We start from the raw sequence: 20,629 nt of genomic DNA, 5'->3' as shown, positions 1-20,629 counted from the left end.
TGCATTGCATGATTGATGAATGATGTTTTTTTTGAATGCTTGTTTTCCGTCGAGGGTTGTACACACTGAGTTTGCGAAAAATCACCCCCTCTTTTATTTTATTTTTAGGTGACGCTCCGTAGAAGGTTCGATGTCTGGAGGGACTCTGGGTGGCCAGCTAGCAGAATTTTTCATAAAAAGGTGCAGACTTCACACGGCCAGAGTACACGCCCATGTGGGTAGGTCGTGTCCCTCAAACGACCAAGACACACGCCCGTGTCTTAGCTCGTGTGTATACAATTGAGCATACTGACTTGCAAAATTAGAGTGCAGGGGACATACGGCCATTCAACACGCCCGTGAGGCAGACTGTGTGTCACACATAGTCTAGACACACGCCCGTGTGTCTATCCGTGTGGACAATTTAAAGGCTAATCTCCAAGCCAATTGTCACCCTCAATCATTCATGCATTCAAACATATTTCATAGCATGCAACAAGACATATTAAGACACTTAAATATTCAACACCGTGGCACTCCCACATCTTCATAATGTCATCCTATTATACATTCATTTTGTTACACCATTTAGACGCATTCCACACCAATTTCATGCATTATCAAACTTGTTACCATAACTTCAAATTATGCACTCATGTCTATAGTCATTTTAAGCCATTATGTTATCCCTTATCTGTTAGCATCTAGTCCATACTTTATCATACATTCACCAAGCAATAACTTATCACATCATCAAGGCACTAACACATGCATGCATGGGTAATTAGATTACAACCCAATAATCAAATATAAGTTATATCACATGACCATTACAAAATGAATCATCATCATCATAGGCCTTCACAATTTGGCCAAATAGCATGACACATATCACAACATAACCAAGTTCCCTATACATGTCATACTCAAAATAACAATTTCACTATACCTAATAATCTTTTAATAGTATGATCGAATACTCCGATTGTAACACCCCTAACCCGTATCCAACACTGGGACAGGGCTCGAGGCATTACCGGAACTTTACACTTTCAGTATACTAACTCAGGTCACAAAATTTTATTTAAATTTAAAACTCTTCAATCATGAACATCACGTCTCATGTATAGGACTTCTAGACCTACAACATATCGAAAGGTAATGCGGGACAAATACGGGAATGTTCGATTAACCTTGGGCTTCTCAGAAATTTTTCTTAACAGAAAGGGACACACGCCCGTGTAGATTGGGCCTTGTGGACTCACACGCCCATGTATCTTGAGGCACGCCCATACCCTTCAATCGTGGGCAACACTAACTTATCAACACGGCCATGGAAACATTCATGTGCTGCCTGCTCGCGGACGAAACTATCATTTTAACACGGCCATGTTGCTCGCCCGTGTGGCCTACTCATGTACAACTTTGAGCTAAAATTTTAAGTGTAGGGGATACACGGCCATAACACACGCCCATGACAAGGAACCATGTGTCACACACGGCCTAGACACACGCCCGTGTATTAAACCATGTGGACTTTATTAGGCTATTTTCCAAGCCTTTAGTCACCCCTTTCTACTACTTGTGTTTAGTGGTTACCAAGTTTGAGAGAAAACATAATTTTACGCTTGTAAATAACATTAATGAAAATAGTTGTATGGAAACCTCATATCATTGGTTTCATACATAAATGGTTATTTCCTCTTTAGTATCATAGGTTCCCGTGTTACATTAATCCATTCGAAATTGGCTAATTCATGTGACTCATTGCCAATTGATAGCAACCCATCATTAGTAATTAAAACCATGCATAAAATCATAGGTCATAGCCTACTTAAATTAAGCCAATTTTCATGGCCATATACAAAGAGATAAACATATTTCTACATGCCTATACTTGGCAAATCAAATGACACGTATAATAAAATACTCAAAAGTACTATACATGCCATTTAACAAAATAAACAGAGTCTTTATACCAAATCTTGTTTAGTTGATAGTGTGTTGACTCTCCAATTGTCCTCCAATCCTTTCGAGTCCTCGAGCTCTGTGAGATAGGGAAAAAGAGATAGGTAAGCATTTACATGCTTAGTAAGCTCGAATAATCGGAAAGTAAACTTACCGAGTAATTAGCATACATCCATATCTAAATCATGAAATCATCCAATATGAAATGATTTCCTCTCACATGCACTCAATCAATGAGTTAGTCACATAACAAAACATCATGTAATTTATATAGATGAGCTTATCATTCATCATCTTGTTAACATACATCATATTTTCCCGTCGAGTTTCTAGGAAATCTCGATGGAGTACCCATTATCTGTCAATTCTTATAAATGATCATTTCACATATATGCACTCCCGCGAACCTCACATCCCATGGCAGGATTACCAGTCCAGGCTAAATCCTCCATATCATGAACTCGTAAAGTGATGTCGGGGTTACCAGTCCAGGCTAAATCCCTTATAACGACAAACACCCTTAATGAGTTCGGATCTGAATTACCAGTCCAGGGTAAATTCAGACCCTAATCAGATTACCCGTTCGGCTAAATCCATAATGCACACATATTCTTCAGGAGGCTTGATCATTCAAGGAACACCCCTCCGGGCTAGATTCCTTTCCATATTTGAGATCATGGATTATCTGTTCGGGCTAAATCCTTACTGCAATACAGGCAGGATCTCAGTTCACATGTAAACATGGTTTATCCATCGAATTCTCTTTTTAACCTCAACCGAGACAGTTATCAACAAGTCATTACCAAAGGTGCATTTCATGCATTTTCATACCATCAATAAATACAAATATCATGCATTCAGAAATCATACAATTATGTATATTAGGGATTTACTTTGAGTTATCCGAACTTACCTGGTATTCTTTTCGGGATTGTGTTTCCGTTATTTTGAAACCTTGCGTTTAAAACGATTGACCTCTGGAATTTGTTCCTCGGGGTCTATAACAGCAAAATTAACTCATTAATATACTACATTATGCATTTCAAGTTTCATATCTACCCCTGGTCCAAATGACCGTTTTGCCCCCCCTAGGCTCGGATAATGAAACACATGCACTTTCTATCTTACCCAAGCCTATCGGAACACTTTTCCTTCTTATGGTAGCCCATATTATCCATTATTTACTCATTTCTACCACACATTTACATCTTTTGCAAAATAGTCCTTATAAGGGTTTCTCATGAAAATCAACTAGAAAAAGATGTTTAACGCACATTAATCTTTCATATTCCTCCATAGTCCATCAAAACACAATCAACTCATGCATGGGTAAATTTTTAAACATGAAACCTAGCATGAAATATGGGTAGAAATGGAGAGATCAAGCTACCAGGATGTAAAAAATACAAAGAACATGAAAAACGGGGCTCGGGAGCACTTACTATTGAGCTTGAAAATTGAAGAAACCCTAGGTATGGTGTCCTCCAAATTTCGGCAGCTATGGGAAGAAGATGAGCATGTTTTTGCTCCATTTTTCTCTTTTTATTTCATTAAAATGCTTAATGACCAAAATGCCCTTATGCCCTTTCTTTAAAATTTCATCCATGCAAGCCCATTTTTGTCAAAAAATTTAGAATTTGGGCAAATTTCTCTCCAAGACCTTCTAATTCATAATCTAAAGCAATTTCATGCAAATTGCTTCTAGAAACCAAGTTTTACGATTTATTCAATTTAGTCCCTAATTTCCAATTGGACATCTTATACTTAGAATTTCTTCATGAAACTTTAAAAAATGCATATACTCATATTATAGGCCTCATAATAACCATAAAATAAATATTTCGATGTCGAATTTGTGGTTTCTTACCAAAAAATAGATTCGGATATTGGTTTCTCATGGTTTCTTCCGGATCCCATGTACCTTCTTCAACACTATGTCGATGCCATAAAACTTTTACCAGAGCCACATCTTTATTTCTCAATTGTTTAACTTCGCGAGCCAATATCTTAACCGGTTCCTCTCTATAGGTCATGTCCGGTCAAATTTCAATCTCAGTCGGTGAAATTACATGAAAGGGGTCTGATCAGTATCTCCTTAACATGGATACATGGAACACATCATGAATCTTTTCCAGTTCGGGTGGCAACGCCAAACGATAGGCTAAGGGTCAAATCCATTCAATAATCTCGTACAATCTGATAAATCGTGGACTCAGTTTACCTTTTTGACCAAATCTCAATACCTTTTTCCATGGAGATACTTTCGAAAATACTCTATCCCCAACTTGGAATTTAATTTCCTTTCTTTTCAGATCAGCATAAGACTTTTGCCTATCTAATGCCGCTTTTAGACAATCCCGTATCACTTTAACTTTTTCTTTGGTTTCTTTAATCAGATCAACTCCATGAATCTGATTTTCCTTGAGTATTGTCCAGTAAAATGGAGTTTGACAGTTCCTACCATACAAGGCTTCATAAGGTGCCATCCTTAAACTTGTTTGGAAACTATTATTGTAGGCAAATTCTACCAATGGTAGGTATTTTTCCCAACTACCCTGAAATTCAAGGATGCAACATCGCAACATGTCTTTGAGAATCTGAATCATCCACTCAGACTGACCATCGGTCTGAGGGTGAAAAGCTATACTAAAGCTCAACTTTGTACCCAAGGCTTCTTATAACTTCTTCCAGAATCTCGAAGTGAACCTAGGGTCTCTGTCCGAAATAATCGACAGTGGTACTCCATGCAATCTTACTATCTTAGAAATGTACAAATCGGCCAATCTATCAAGGGAATAATCCGTTCTTACCCTGATGCAATAAGCCGAATTTGTCAATTTGTCCACTATGACCCATATGGCATCTTTCTTTTTTGGAGTCTTAGGTATTCCTATCACGAAGTCCATGGTAATTCTATCCCACTTCCATTCGGTGACCATTACAGGCTGTAACATACCTGAAGGCACTTGATGTTCAACTTTAACTTACTGACATACGACGCATTTCGATACAAATTCAGAAACATCTCTTTTCATGCCGTTCCACTAGTACATCTTCTTTAAATCATTGTACATCTTGGTACTTCCCGGGTGAATAGACAAATGACTGTTATGTGCTTCTTGCAAAATCTTCTGAATAAGTTCATTGTCTTTGGGTACACAAACCCTATCTTTGAACATCAAACATCCATCAGGACTAATTTGAAAATCGGACTCAATCCCAGACTCACATTGAGCCCTTTTTGCTTGCAAGTCATCATCATTTAACTGAGCATCATGAATTTCTTGCAGAAATGTTGGCCTAGCCTCCAGCTCGGCCAAAACTAAACCATCATCAAACAAGGTCAAAGGAGCATCGATAGCTCTCAAGACATACAAGGATTTTCTACTCAGTGCATCAGCGACCACATTCGCCTTTCCCGGGTATAAGCCGAATTTGTCAATTTGTCCACTATGACCTATATGGCATCTTTCTTTTTTGGAGTCTTAGGTAGTCCTGTCACGAAGTCCATGGTAAGTCTATCCCACTTCCATTCGGTGACCATTACAGGCTATAACATACCTGAAGGCACTTGATGTTCAACTTTAACTTGCTGACATACTATGCATTTCGATACAAATTCAGAAACATCTCTTTTCATGCCGTTCCACCAGTACATCTTCTTTAAATCATTGTACATCTTGGTACTTCCCGGGTGAATAGACAAATGACTGTTATGTGCTTCTTGCAAAATCTTCTAAATAAGTTCATTGTCTTTGGGTACACAAACCCTATCTTTGAACATCAAACATCCATCAGGACTAATTTGAAAATCGGACTCAATCCCAGACTCACATTGAGCCCTTTTTGCTTGCAAGTCATCATCATTTAACTGAGCATCATGAATTTCTTGCAGAAATGTTGGCCTAGCCTCCAGCTCGGCCAAAACTAAACCATCATCAAGCAAGGTCAAACGAGCATCGATAGCTCTCAAGACATACAAGGATTTTCTACTCAGTGCATCAGCGACCATATCCGCCTTTCCCGGGTTGTAGTCGATAACCAGATCATAATCCTTAATTAATTCTAACTATCTCCGTTGTCTCAAATTTAATTCTTTCTGAGTCAGCAAGTATTTCAAACTCTTGTGGTCTGTGAATATACTACAAGTCTTGCCATACAAATAATGCCTCCAAATTTTTAAGGCGAAACCAATAGCAGCAAGCTCTAGGTCGTGGGTTGGATAATTCTTCTCGTGAGGCTTCAATTGCCGTGAAGCATAGGCTATCACCTAGCCATCTTACATAAGCACACACCCCAATCCATTTAAGGATGCATCACTATAGACCACAAATACTTTTCCCGATTCAGGTAGCACTAAAACAGGAGCTTCGGTCAGCAATGTCTTTAACTTCTCAAAACTTTGCTGACACTTCTCTGTCCATTTAAACTTAACATCTTTCTGTAACAACTTCGTCATCGGAGTCGCTATTATGGAAAATCCTTTTACAAACCTTCGATTGTAATCAGCTAAGCCCAAAAAGCTTCTAACCTCGGTCACATTCTTAGGTGATTTCCATTCAACAATTGCAGAAATCTTACTTGGATCAACTCGGATGCCTTCACCCGAAACTATATGACCCAAAAATCCAACTTCCCGGAGCCAAAACTCACTCTTGCTAAACTTAGCATACAGGTGCTTTTCTCGCAAGGTCTGCAACACAATTCTCAGATGCTTCGCATGCTCTGTCTCATCTTTAGAGTAGATCAAAATGTCGTCAATAAACACAATGAAAAACTTGTCCAAATATGGCCGAAAGATCCTATTCATTAGATCCATAAACACAGCCGGTGCATTCGTCAGCCCAAACGGTATGAAAAGAAATTCATAATGGCCATACCTCGTTCTAAAAGCTGTCTTGGATACATCCAAGTCTTTAACTCGCAACTGATAATAACCAGACCTCAAGTCTATCTTGGAGAATAAAGTGGCTCCTCTCAACTGGTCAAACAAATCATCGATCCTTGGCAAATGATACTTATTCTTAATAGTCACCTTGTTTAGTTGTCGATAATCGATACATAACCTCATTGAACCATCTTTCTTCTTTACAAACAACACGGGGGCACCCCAAGGTGAAAAACTTGGCCTAGCGAATCCTTTGTCTATCAACTCTTGCAACTGTGCTTTTAACTCCTTCAGCTCAATAGGTGCCATTCTGTATGGGGCAATGGAAATGGGAGTCGTCCCTGGCACCAATTCAATACCAAACTTTATCTCCATTTTAGGAGGTAATCCGGGTAACTCCTCTGGAAACACATCTGGGTACTCACATACTATCGGCATGGACTCAATCTTCAGCTTTGTTTCCTTAGTGTTCAGTACAAATGCAAGGTAGGCTTCATATCCTTTTCTCATATATCTCTGGGCAACCACTGCCGTGATTACAACCGGCGGCAAACCCAATTCTCCTTATTCGACCCGTAGAATCTTACCATCCGGACATTTCAATTTAATATACTTACTACCACAATTCACAATTACATCATGAAGGGCTAACCAATCCATACCAAGTATTACATCAAATTCATCAAATGGTAACAACATAAGGTTAGCCGAAAAATAATGACCTTAGATCGTTAAAGGACAATTCTTACAGACTTTATCAACTAGGACTGATCTGCCTAGTGGGCTCGGCACTCTAATGATGAATTAATAGACGCCAATCTCATGCAGATATATAAATGCGTTGACCCCGGGTCAATTAAAGCAACAACACTTGTATTAAAAAGAGAGAAAGTACCTGTAATAACATCAGGAGCAGAGGCTTCCTCTCGAGCACTTATCGCATACGTTCTTGCCGTGGCTCAAACTTCTGATTTTGCATTGTCTTTAGTCACGGCTCGACTGCCACTAGCACTCCCAGGGTATCTTGGAGGCCTACCTCGTGGAACGGGAGCATTCGACTTCAGAGCTAATTCCTCATCTTTTTCAGCTCGTTCCGGGCAATCTCTAAGAAAATGATCAAGAGAACCACATCTGAAACATGCGATGCTTTTCATTCGGCACTCTCTGAAATGAAATTTGTTGTAGCTCTTACACTACAGTTTTTGATCATCTACACTCCCCACACTAGTCACCATCGGAGAGGATGACTTTTGACCTCGTCGCTTAGAGCTTCTTGAACTACCCGAGTATCCCTCTGACGAAGTGGAGCGTTCATGTCGGCTTCTGGCTTTCTTCATGGAGAACGGGAGTGTTTTACTGCTAGACCTCTTGCTCACAACTCGAGCCTCTCTCTTAACTTGTTTTCTTTCATTATTAAGTTCTTCGGCCTTCTTGGATCGATCGGCCAATGCGGCAAACTCACATATTTCCAAGATCCCAATCAACAACTTGATGTCCTAATTCAGACCTTCCTCGAAGCGTTTACACATTTCTGATTCAGTTTGGACCCATTCAGTTGTGTACTGACTTAGTCGTACAAAATCTCTCTCGTATTCCGCTACAGTCTTGTTACCTTGTTTGACTTCCAGGAACTCCTTTCGCTTTAAGTCCAAAAATCGTTGGCTAATATATTTCTTCCTAAACTCTGATTGGAAGAAATCCCAAGTAATATTTTCCTTTGGCATTACCGAGGATACGATTTTCCACCAATTCTATGCAGTTTCATTCAAAAGGGACACAGCACAGTTCAAACACTCCTCGGGTGTGCATGACAAATCATCAAGCACTCGCATAGTGTTCTCGAGCCAGAACTCAGCTCTTTCAGCATCATCATCACCTTTCGCTTTGAATTCCTCAGCCCCATACTTCCTAAGTTTATCTACCGGGGCTTTACCGATTCACACCGGTGCCATACCTCGTGGCACATCCTCATCAGTTTGGTTAGGGGGCGAGGGAGGTTTCGGTATATTGGGGTGATTTCTTAGATAATCCCCAAACCATTCATCCATCATATCAAAGAAGGCAGCTCGGGCCTCTTCTCGGCCTTCTGACATCAGCTTCTACTACTACTAGATACAGCTCGTTGTACGGAAGCTAGAGCATGGCTCTCGGCTCCCTCGGGCTCATCTTGTGCTTGGTTGGAAGACATTTACTATATTCAAAACAATTTAAACAATTAGGAGACGTCACACTATCAACACTCGAATAATGGCATGTATAGCGAACTTTAACATCCTCTACGGTAGTCCTAGAACCGACTAAACCGTAGCTCTGATACCACTACATGTAACACCCCTAACAGGTATCGAACACCGGGACAGGGCTCGAGGCATTATCGAAACTTTACACTTTCAGTATACCAACTCAGGTCACAAAATTTTATTTAAATTTAAAACTTTTCAATCATGAACATCACGTCTCTTGTATAGGACTTCGAGACCTACAACATATCGGAAGGTAATGTGGGACAAATACGGGCATGTTCGATTAACCTTGGGATTCTCAGAAAATTTTCTTAATAGAAAAGGACACACACCCGTGTAGATTGGGCCGTGTGGACTCACATGCCTGTGTATCTTGAGGCCGCCTATGCCCTTCAACCGTAAGCAACACTGACTTATCAACACGGCCATGGAAAGAAGCCCGTGCTCCCTGCCCGTGGACGAAACTGTCATTTTAACACGGCCATGATGCACGCCCGTGTGGCCTACCCGTGTACAACTTTGAGCTAAAATTTTAAGTGCAGGGGACACACAGCCATAGCACACGCCCATGGGAGGGAACCGTATGTCACACACGGCCTAGACACACGCCCGTGTGTCCAACCATGTGGACTTTATTAGGCTATTTTCCAAGCCTTTAGTCACCCCTTTCTACTACTTGTGTTTAGTGGTTACCAAGTTTGAGAGAAAACATAATTTTACGCTTGTAAATAACATTAATGAAAATAGTTGTATGGAAACCTCATATCATTGGTTTCATACATAAATGGCTATTTCCTATTTAGTATCATAGGTTCTCGTGTTACATTAATCCATCCAAAATTGGCTCATTCATGTGACTCATTGCCAATTGATAGCAACCCATCATTAGTAATTAAAACCATGCATAAAATCATAGGTCATAGCCTACTTAAATTAAGCCAATTTTCATGGCCATATACAAAGAGATAAACATATTTCTACATGCCTATACTTGGCAAATCAAATGACACGTATAATAAAATACTCAAAAGTACTATACATGCCATTTAACAAAATAAACAGAGTCTTTATACCAAAGCTTGTTTAGTTGATAGTGTGTTGACTCTCCAATTGTCCTCCAATCCTTTCGAGTCCTCGAGCTCTGTGAGATAGGGAAAAAGAGATAGGTAAGCATTTACATGCTTAGTAAGCTCGAATAACCGGAAAGTAAACTTACCCAGTAATTAGCATACATCCATATCTAAATCATGAAATCATCCAATATGAAATGATTTCCTATCACATGCACTCAATCAATGAGTTAGTCACATAACAAAACATCATGTAATTTATATAGTTGAGCTCATCATTCATCATCTTGTTAACAAACATCATATTTTCCCGTTGAATTTCTAGGAAATCTCGATGGAGTACCCATTATCCGTCAATTCTTATGAATGATCATTTCACATATATGCACTCCCGCGAACCTCACATCCCATGGCAGGATTACCAGTCCAGGCTAAATCCTCCATATTATGAACTCGTAAGGTGATGTCGGGGTTACCAGTCCAGGCTAAATCTCTTATAACGACAAACACCCTTAATGAGTTCGAATCTGAATTACCAGTCCAGGCTAAATTCAGACCCTAATCGGATTCCCCGTTCGGCTAAATCCATAATGCACACATATTCTTCGGGAGGCTTGATCATTCAAGGAACACCCCTCCGGGCTAGATTCCTTTCCATATTTGAGATCACGGATTACCCGTCCGGGCTAAATCCTTACTGCAATACAGGCAGGATCTCAGTTCACATGTAAACATGGTTTATCCATCGAATTCCCTTTTTAACCTCAACCGAGACAGTTATCAACAAGTCATTACCAAATGTGCATTTCAGGCATTTTCATACCATCAATAAATGCAAATATCATGCATTCATAAATCATACAATTATGTATATTAGGGGTTTACTTTGAGTTATTCGAACTTACCTGGTATTCTTTTCGGGATTGTGTTTCCGTTATTCCGAAACCTTGCGTTTAAAACGATTGACCTCTGGAATTTGTTCCTCGGGGTCTATAACAGCAAAATTAACTCATTAATATACTACATTATGCATTTCAAGTTTCATATCCACCCCTGGTCCAAATGACCGTTTTGCCCCTAATCTTTCACATTTTTACGATTTAGTCCCTAGGCTCGGATAATGAAACACATACACTTTCTATCTTACCCAAGCCTAGCCGAACACTTTTCCTTCTTATGGTAACTAACATTATCCATTATTTTCTCATTTCTACCACACATTTACATCTTTTGCAAAATGGTCCTTATAAGGGTTTCTCATGAAAATCAACTAGAAAAAGATGTTTAACGCACATTAATCTTTCATATTCCTCCATAGTCCATCAAAACACAATCAACTCATGCATGGGTAAATTTTTAAACATGAAACCTAGCATGAAATATGGGTAGAAATGGAGAGATCAAGCTACCAGGATGTAAAAATACAAAGAACATGAAAAACAGGGCTCGGGAGCACTTACTATTGAGCTTGAAAATTGAAGAACCCTAGGTATGGTGTCCTCCAAATTTCGGCAGCTATGGGAAGAAGATGAGCATGTTTTTGCTCCATTTTTCTCTTTTATTTCATTAAAATTCTTAATGACCAAAATGCCCTTATGCCCTTTCTTTAAAATTTCATCCATGCAAGCCCATTTTTGTCAAAAAATTTAGAATTTGGGCAAATTTCTCTCCAAGACCTTCTAATTCATAATCTAAAGCAATTTCATGCAAATTGCTTCTAGAAACCAAGTTTTGCGATTTATTCAATTTAGTCCCTAATTTCCAATTGGACATCTTATACTTAGAATTTCTTCATGAAACTTTAAAAAATGCATATACTCATATTATAGGCCTCATAATAACCATAAAATAAATATTTCGATGTCGAATTTGTGGTCCCGAAACCACTATTTTGACTAGGCCCTATTTCGGGATGTTACACCGATAACTTCCGATCCCCGAGCTAGCTTCGCGGAACTACAAAGGATGGATAAGAAAAGGGGGTAAGCATTAAAACTTAGTAAGTACACATACAAATAATATGCAGTGGTAGTAAGCAATCATCATGGAAAGACATAGTAACATATACATAAAGATTATTCATCATTCAAACTGTTTGGCTTACTTATCATATGTAGATATATACTTGCTCATCACAAATCGTTCTTTACCAAGGCGTTATTCATAGAATCAGTGTACATACTTGTACTCATCGTAGTATATCATATAACCATACCGCTTTAACATGCCCTCCTCTGGACTTTCATCACATTCATTGTATTACCCATTGAACACTCAGAATACTATTGGATACGCGAAAACTTGCACATAAGTGCCACATAAACATATGTAACCGAAGCTACCTCATATCATGCAACGTTCGCAATGGAGCTACTCACGGGCTTGCTCATATAAGCTATCGATCAAGGTGTAACTACACGTGCTGCTCACAAAAGTTGTCAGGTATCCGACCACTCAAGGATTACCTAGCCACCGATAGGACACACAAAACCATTGCCCAAAGCTCAATCACATGTATCGCATCCATTATGAACTCGGACCACTCAACGAGCTCGGATGCTAGCATCCATAATGATCTCGGACCACTCAACGAGCTCGGATGCCACATATATCACGAACCCGGACCACTCAACGAGTTCGGACTTCTTAATTCCTAGTGACATGTCACTTGTATCCTAAACTATTCCTAAGGTTCAAACGGGATTTTCCTCACTTGCACAAGGCATACTTTGTCGTACTTGCTCGTGATGTCGTATGTAACGGCCATAATATCATTTATGCTTTCATAACAACCAATAAGCATATAACTCATAATAATAAGAAAACATTTATCACATAATATCAAAACATTAAAAACATGCTACAACACCACATTATTTGCATATGTACTTACCTCGGTACAAAAATGATGATAATCGAGCCTAATAGTCGTATATTTTATTCTTCCCTTGATCAAGACTCGGTTCACATTTTTCTTGATCTATAATTCCAATTTAACTTGTTCATTAATCATATTATTCAAATTAATCCATAATTCATGCCTTGGTAAAATTACCTTTTTACACCTAAATTTTCACTTATTTATGATTTAGTCCCTAGGCTCGTATAATGAAATGCATGCATTTTCTTTGTTACCTAAGCCTAGCCGACTTTTCCTTGTACTCATAAAACATATCAAACTATCATATTCTTCCATTAAACATCAAAACACAAAATTCTCACGTATGGGTCAAAATTTCAACATGAACCCTAGCTTAAAATATGGTTAGAAATGGGCACATCATGTTACGAGGATTTCAAAAATGTAAAAAACATTAAAAACGGGGCTAGAACGGACTTACTTCCAAGCTTGAAAAGTTTGAAAACCCTAACTATGGTTCTCCACAAATTTCAGCAGCTAAGGAGGAAGATGGACAACATTTTCACTTGATTTTTCCCTTTTTATTTCATTTAATTACCAAATGACCAAAATGCCCTTAGGGTTTTTCTTTCAAATTTTTCCTATGCATGTCCATTTTTGTCCAAAATTATGGAAATTGGTTAAATTGCTAATTAGGACCCTCTAATTCATAATCTAAAGAAATTTCATGCTTAAAGCTTCGAGAATGCAAGTTTTACATTTTATTCAATTTGGTCCTTAAAATTCATTTAGACATTTTATGCATAGATTTTCTTCATGAAACTTTCACATAAGCATGCATTCATATTATAGACCTCATAGAAATCATAAAATAATTAATTCCATCTCGAATTTGTAGTCTCAAAACTAGTATTTCGACTAGCCCTAATTCGGGATGTCACATCATAACTAGTTAATTAATAGGTAACTTGATAAAACCCAATTTTTGAAGTTAATTAGGAACACTGAATGAGATAATCTTCTGCCTACTTAATTGGATTTAATTTCAATTGTTGTTTGGTTGTCTGTAATTTTAGTTAATTTATGTTATTTTTATTAATTACTTTTAATTTTTTTATCATATACTTTTAGATTATTACTATTTAGCCCTATTAGTGTAGAAAATTAGTTTGAGTTTAATTCAACCTTCCTTGGGTACAATCTTCGGAATACTTCTCAGAGTGTTTCATTATAACATTTTTCTATATTACAATTTGACCCGTATGCTTGAGGACACCGCTGCTTTACCTCTTATCTATTTTGTTGCAGTATTTCCAGTTCAGATGTTTGCACGTCTGGCAGTGGTCAAGTTGTTGGCATTGTTGCTGGGTAAGTTTCGGCGTTAAACTAAAATTTTATTTTCTACATGTTAATAGGATAAATAGGAAAATTTAGATTTATGGATATCAATTTTAATTTTAGTTATTTTAATTTTATTTTAAGTCCCTAATTCTATTTTAATTTGAATTCTTTAATTCAAGAACTTGATTATTCATTGGGATAAATGATGACAACTCTTTTGGGACAAACAATATTGAACACAATTTGGACTCAACCAAGTATAGCAAAACTAGTTATTCATGAAAATCACTTTGAGATTAATCCTACACTGCTAACTTGGGTGTCCATGAATCTACAGTATACAGTACAGCAAAACTGACTTTTAGCGGCGTTTTTTTAGGCCTTTAGCGATGCTTTTAAGCGCCACAAAAACTTTTGCGGCGTTTTTACAAGTGCCTCAAAAAACGCCGCTATAGATGGCGCCGCAAAATTTTGCAGCGTTTATTTAAAAAAACGCCGCTAAAGGCCATGACCTTTAGCGGCGCTTATTGAAATTTAAAAAAAATTAAAATTAAAATATAAAAAAATTAAAATTCGTTATCAAAATATTGAGAAGAATAATGTCCATGATTTAAATATAAAAATTTTCTATTAAAATTCATTATCAAATTAAAATAAAAATAAAAATATAGAATCAAAACTAAAATAAATAATAAAAATTAGATTAAATATAAATATAGAATCAAAATAATAAAACACCAAACTTGTATACTGCCCACCATTATAAGTCACTAAAAGCAAGAAAAACAAAATGACTTAATTCATGGAATTCACGAATGTTAACATCAGACATGAGTTTAAAACTTTGCCTTCGGAAGGATGTTCAAAACCAGAATCCACAATAGATCGAAGCAGCTCCGGTTTCAGCAGCAAGTTTCTGAATCCCAAACTGTGAATTCCAACATGCCCCCTACACCACATAAAAAAGAACATTGCTTTACACTAAAACTAGCAGATTATATTAGAACATTGTTTACCTTAAAAATATGTATAAATTAGAATCAACTAAGGTTAAAATACCTGAGGAAGTGCTTTGACACAGCTGCGATAAGTATAAAGCACTGATGCCATCTCCTTCCCATCCTGGATAAATGTGTTCTGCCATGCCATCAAATACAAGATCAGAGACTAAAACAAAACACTTTTGCAGTTAAAAACACTATGTCAAACTAAGTTTAATAGCTCCACCAAAATACATCTTAGAAGGAAAGGACACTTTGCTCACAAAATATCTTTGTTTTTCACTCAAACTAGTAGTTGACAAGCACATATAATCATAGAACTAGTACCATCCAATCCTCTTCTTAAATGTAATAAAAAGAAATTGAGGATGTTTGGTGCAATTAACTCAATAAATTTTAAAAAGAGACGAAGAAGAAGAAGAAATTGCAAAACCTGTAGATTTTGAGCCACCACCCAAGTAACATAAGCCAGGTTCAATGCAAAAAATTGCATAGCACGGTTTAGTGAATCATGATTGTGAATTCCAATATAGTTTTACAAATTAGTAAATATACGATATCCTACCATTCTACGTGAAATTCTTTCAACATATCTGTCTATAAGCAACGTTAAAATCCTGCGACAAGCAAAGGATATAATTGGATGTTTGCTGCACATGCTATTGAATGGAAATATCCAGTGACAGCTGCAACAACGAACTGAGAGGCAATAGTTGGAAAACCTCTTAAAGTATAATGAGACATGACAGCTGTATTGAACAACGCCCATGCATGCCATGCTTTTGCCCATTTTGTCGCACATTGAGTGGCATTCCTAAATGCTGTCAGGATCTCTATGGGACCAAAAAAAAAACATTTACCAAGAGGGAAAAAAAAAGATAAAAATTTCAAGCATTTATGAACCAATAAAAAATGCTTCTTTTATTTGGTTCCATAACAAGTAATCTGATGAAAATGAGGAAAATATACTGCAAAAGAAGTAATATCAAGCTATTAGCTACCTTGTATGGAATCGTCATCCAATCCAGGTGATAGTGACCACTGCCAAGCTCCAAGTTTATGATACACACGAGCCAGGAGTGGAACATTTGCATTTGTACCACTCGTTGAAGCAGTTGATGCAATAGATTGGATATTTAGGGAAATTGAAAACTCTCTAACCAAATTCTGCAATGGTGATGTGAATCATGTAACTGCTAAGAACTTAGAAACAAGTAGTAAATGCTCACAGAAGGTGTACTCATTATAGTAGATTATGCAAGACAAGCAAGGACAAAGATAAGTGCACTTGATGGAAAGAGGATACCTGCAGTCTGGCAAATGCTTCCTTTCGCTTATGATCATCACCAAGCGACCATTGATATTTCAAGTAAGCCAGCATAACTTGAGGAGGCCCTTGATATCTTACATTTTCAGGAGACGCTTCTGGATCATACTATGCAACATCCAAAATAAGGTCAAAGTAAGAATATAAGCACACTTTCATATTCTGGCAGGTTTAGAAAATGCAAGAAGTAGAGACCTGTAAAAGCTTAATTAAGGTAGACCTAGCTTGACTTATCCTTCCATTCTTCCGACAGAGAGAAGCAAACTTGCGCCAGGTTTCAATATCTTCAGTTGGAGGTAAAACAAGAGCTCTAACAGCCAAAAGAACTTGCCAGACCTGCATATTTGAAAATATAATCAACTAACAAGCATAATGATAATGAGACACATAGCAGGGGAAAGAGTACAAACAGTACTAAACTCATTCCACTTAAGAAAATGCGAATACTTAGAGAACAACAGCTCTAACAGCCAAAAGAGGCTGATCTACAAGGATAGCCCTTTCAATTGCCTATAAGATTAGCACCGTAATACAAACTTGTTAGATAGTAAACATGCATCATAAGACAACCGTCAGCAAGTACAGATTAAGCTGCCATCCTAACTGAAATCTGAAGTATTAAATCTTTCCATACTGACCTATGCAGACCTCAAATAATGTTTTGTTAAGAAAGTTACTAAACAATGTGAAGCTAAAGCAAAATACAAGTGCTACAGTGAAAAAAGGCATGGCAGTAGGGAGGAAAGCTTGGCAGGGAGGATAAAGAGACTTATAGAGAAATAAAAGAGGCAGCTGGGATCCCATAGAAAATAAAGCTCAATCTTGTATCACATTGAAAAAGATACTTGAAGTAAATATTGGAACATCCTTACATTAAAGGAAAAGATAAAAAATGAAAGAGGAAATTAAAGAATGGGGACACCAAATAAGCACTTAAAACTATTATTTATTATATAAAAATAAAGGTAGAAAGAATTTCTCTTTATTCCAGTCTGCCAATTATAACTTCATAGTATTAGATACAGAAAAACTACCCGCTGAATATAGGTTAACGATAGCAATACTAATAGACATCCACTTCTCATACATAATAATCTTTCTGAAAGGATGTAAAGACCCCTTATGAGAACAACGATAACAAAAATATTATGTACGAGGGTATAGGATTAAATGTTAACATGGGTTTTACCTCTAAAAAGCTGTAAATTTACCTACTTAAATTATTAGCAAAAAGAAATAATATGCATGAAGATGAAAAGAAAAATATTAACGACCTTGATAATATCTTACCAAGCTAGTCACGTAAGTCTCTGTCTTAGCATATTCTCTAGGATATATTCTGAAGTCAACAGCCAAGATACACAAGCATGTGATAAACATCTGCAAAATTTTCCCACTGAAAATTTATTACAAATTAAACAATGTACCAACAGCCAAGATACACAAGTAAGTGACAAAGAATATCAATAAATTCCCACTGAAAATCTATCACAAATTCAAAAAGGTACATTAAGCAAAGATTGTAATTTCAAAAGAAACCAATTTGCATAATATACAAGCAGGTAAGACACTATACCGTAACAACCCTATAAGATGATATGCTTGCCCTTGAAGCATTAGGTCCTTCCATGTAAGGCAAAGAGTAAGTTCTGCATTAGAAGGCTTTGAGTTAATATACTTTTACATCAACAACACAGTTCTCTGTAGAATAATGAGTAATGATTGAAGAAATAACGCATATATGAAACTTTCATCAAGTTCTACCTTTTGACTGCAGTAAAGAAGATCAGCAAGAACAATAACCCAATCATGCATATGTATACCCACTCTGCTAGAACCTATTACACCAATAACTCTTTTATCAAACAACAAAAATCAAATTTAGGGATTCCAACAAAATCTTTAGAATGCGAACTGGGAGTACTTACAGTGAAAATTAAAAGTGTGGGTAGAATAATGAAGACATAATCCAAAGCTACTGAGGCTAGGTAAGACTTTAAACTCCTACAAGTATCTGCTCAAACAGATTCAATGATAAGCACTCATGAATTCTACAAAGCCATATATGTGTAGAATCAGAAGGCAAGATCTCTAGCAGAAGCGAATGGGGAAAATGGGTGGAATCGTTTTTTCGAGTTTGGGCCTTTTTATGGGAGAGAGAAGGGTTGGAAAGGGCCGGTTCATTCTGGGATTTTCGTTATTCGTCTTGTGGATTTTGTTGCTTATGGAGCCTTTTCTTATAGTAGAAAGAAAATAAAAAGAACAGGAAAGAGAGAGCGAAAGAGAAGAGAAAGCAGATGAAAAACATTTGTAAGGATTATTAGTTTGAAGTTTATGAAACAAAACTAAACATAAAAAAAAGGGAAAAGGAATGAATGAATGAAAGAAAAACTAGAGAGGAATAATATTTCAAGGTTCATTATGAAGCTCTATTCTGTAAATTACAGGGATTTAATTCCTACTCTGTAAAAGACCTATTTAGTAGAATTAAAGCATCACAAAACCTAGAATCAGATAACAAAACACAACGAATGTTTGTAAAAAATGAAACACCCAAATCATGAAATTAAAATGTAATGAAGACGTAATATTGAATGCCAAAGACGTAATATTGAATACCAGGAATTTCTAAGACGATTGAAACTGGCAGCACCCAAATTAAAAAACCTCACATTCGCTGCTGGGTAGATCAAAACAGCGGCGCAGATGATTGAGGCGGCGTCGATGCTACTACTGCTTCTTCAGCCATTGATTTAGATGATTAACAGATTCAAGTTTAGAAAGTGAGGGAAGAGTGTACCTGCTACGGTTTTTTCTTTTTCTATTCGAGAAGTGAAGTAGAATCATTGCTTCTACTAATTTCAGGTGAAATCTTGGGATTTCTTTGGGGAGGGGGGAGGGAACCGATTTTGGGAAAAAGAAAGGAGGGAAAAAAGAAGAGATATCATGTCAAATTTTGGGATTTCGGGGGGAAGGGGGAACCGATTTTGGGAAAAACTCTTTTAAGGCATTTTGGGTAATAAAACGACGCCGTTTTGTGTAAGATTTTTTGTGGACTTTTTTATAAAAACGCCGCTATTTCTTACCTTTTGTGGCATTTTTAATAAAAACGCCGCGAAAAATTTATTTTACTTTACACAAAATTGCTCTGCTAAAAATTTATTATTTTGTTTTAATATATATAAACTTTATCATTCTCTCTTAAATAATTTAAACTATATTGATAATTTTAATATATTAAAACAAATATTATCTTCTTTACAATTATATAAGAAATCAATTAATATATAAATTAAAAAAATCAGTCACATACCTAAAAAAATTTAAAATTATTTTAATTAATAGTATTTTATTTTTTTTCATTTTTAGCATGTATTTTTCTATATTTTTACTTTCAAAATTTTTCTAAGTAAAATCCAAATGTTGCTTCAATTTTCCAATAATAAACCTTAAACCTAAACCCCAAACCACAAACTTATATCCTAAACCTTAAATATATATATTATAAGGGATAAAAGTAATTAAAAAAGACTTTTATTACTTACCTAAACCCAAAAATAATTTTATTTTTTGTTATCTTATCAAAAACCCTAACTCTTAAACCTTAATAGTCTAACCCCTAAAACCATAAAAAGTACTACAATCCTAATTGTAAACCAAAAAACCACAAACTCTAAATCATAAACCCTAAACCCTTAAACCATGGACATTAAACACCTTAAATCTTAAATCATAAATCCTAAACTCCAAAATAATAAACATTATATCATAACCCCTATCCCCTAAACTCTAAACCATAAAACATAAATCATAAACCCTTAACCCCAACCCTTAAACCATAATTAGATATTTAATTATATGTATACACCTAAATTTGATAGAGATACATCTCAGAATTATATATGAATTTCGATTTAATATGTAATTGTAGATGTGAAATTCTAATTGTGGT

The 20,629-nt window shown here is 36.6% G+C and overlaps 1 protein-coding gene across 12 annotated transcripts; it reads right to left on the bottom strand.

Annotated features, from left to right (window-relative positions):
• Window positions 1-15,029: 15,029 nt before the first annotated feature.
• Window positions 15,030-19,649, bottom strand: LOC121211344 (serine/threonine-protein kinase TOR). Of its 12 annotated transcripts, none has more exons than XM_041084066.1 (11): window positions 19,297-19,649; window positions 18,606-18,691; window positions 18,442-18,515; window positions 18,254-18,326; window positions 17,968-18,057; window positions 16,873-17,013; window positions 16,657-16,785; window positions 16,352-16,517; window positions 16,073-16,183; window positions 15,409-15,486; window positions 15,030-15,298 (listed from the first exon to the last, which is right to left on the bottom strand). In XM_041084066.1, exons 3-11 carry the CDS (start codon window positions 18,486-18,488, stop codon window positions 15,252-15,254), a joined length of 882 nt encoding a protein of 293 aa, XP_040940000.1. In that variant the 5' UTR covers window positions 18,489-18,515; window positions 18,606-18,691; window positions 19,297-19,649; the 3' UTR covers window positions 15,030-15,251. The 12 variants fall into 12 exon arrangements, 11 of the variants coding, with proteins under 11 accessions (XP_040940000.1, XP_040940003.1, XP_040940006.1 ...); XM_041084069.1 differs by having other exon boundaries at window positions 17,968-18,073; window positions 19,297-19,643; XM_041084075.1 differs by lacking the exon at window positions 15,030-15,298 and adding an exon at window positions 15,916-15,967 and having other exon boundaries at window positions 15,407-15,486.
• Window positions 19,650-20,629: the final 980 nt, after the last annotated feature.

The sequence above is a fragment of the Gossypium hirsutum genome, chromosome A12 (assembly GCF_007990345.1).
Source record: "Gossypium hirsutum isolate 1008001.06 chromosome A12, Gossypium_hirsutum_v2.1, whole genome shotgun sequence".
In the NCBI taxonomy this organism is placed as follows: domain Eukaryota; kingdom Viridiplantae; phylum Streptophyta; class Magnoliopsida; order Malvales; family Malvaceae; genus Gossypium; species Gossypium hirsutum.
Note: the sequence above shows the minus strand (reverse complement) of the source record. Positions and strands in the feature narration are given on the sequence as shown.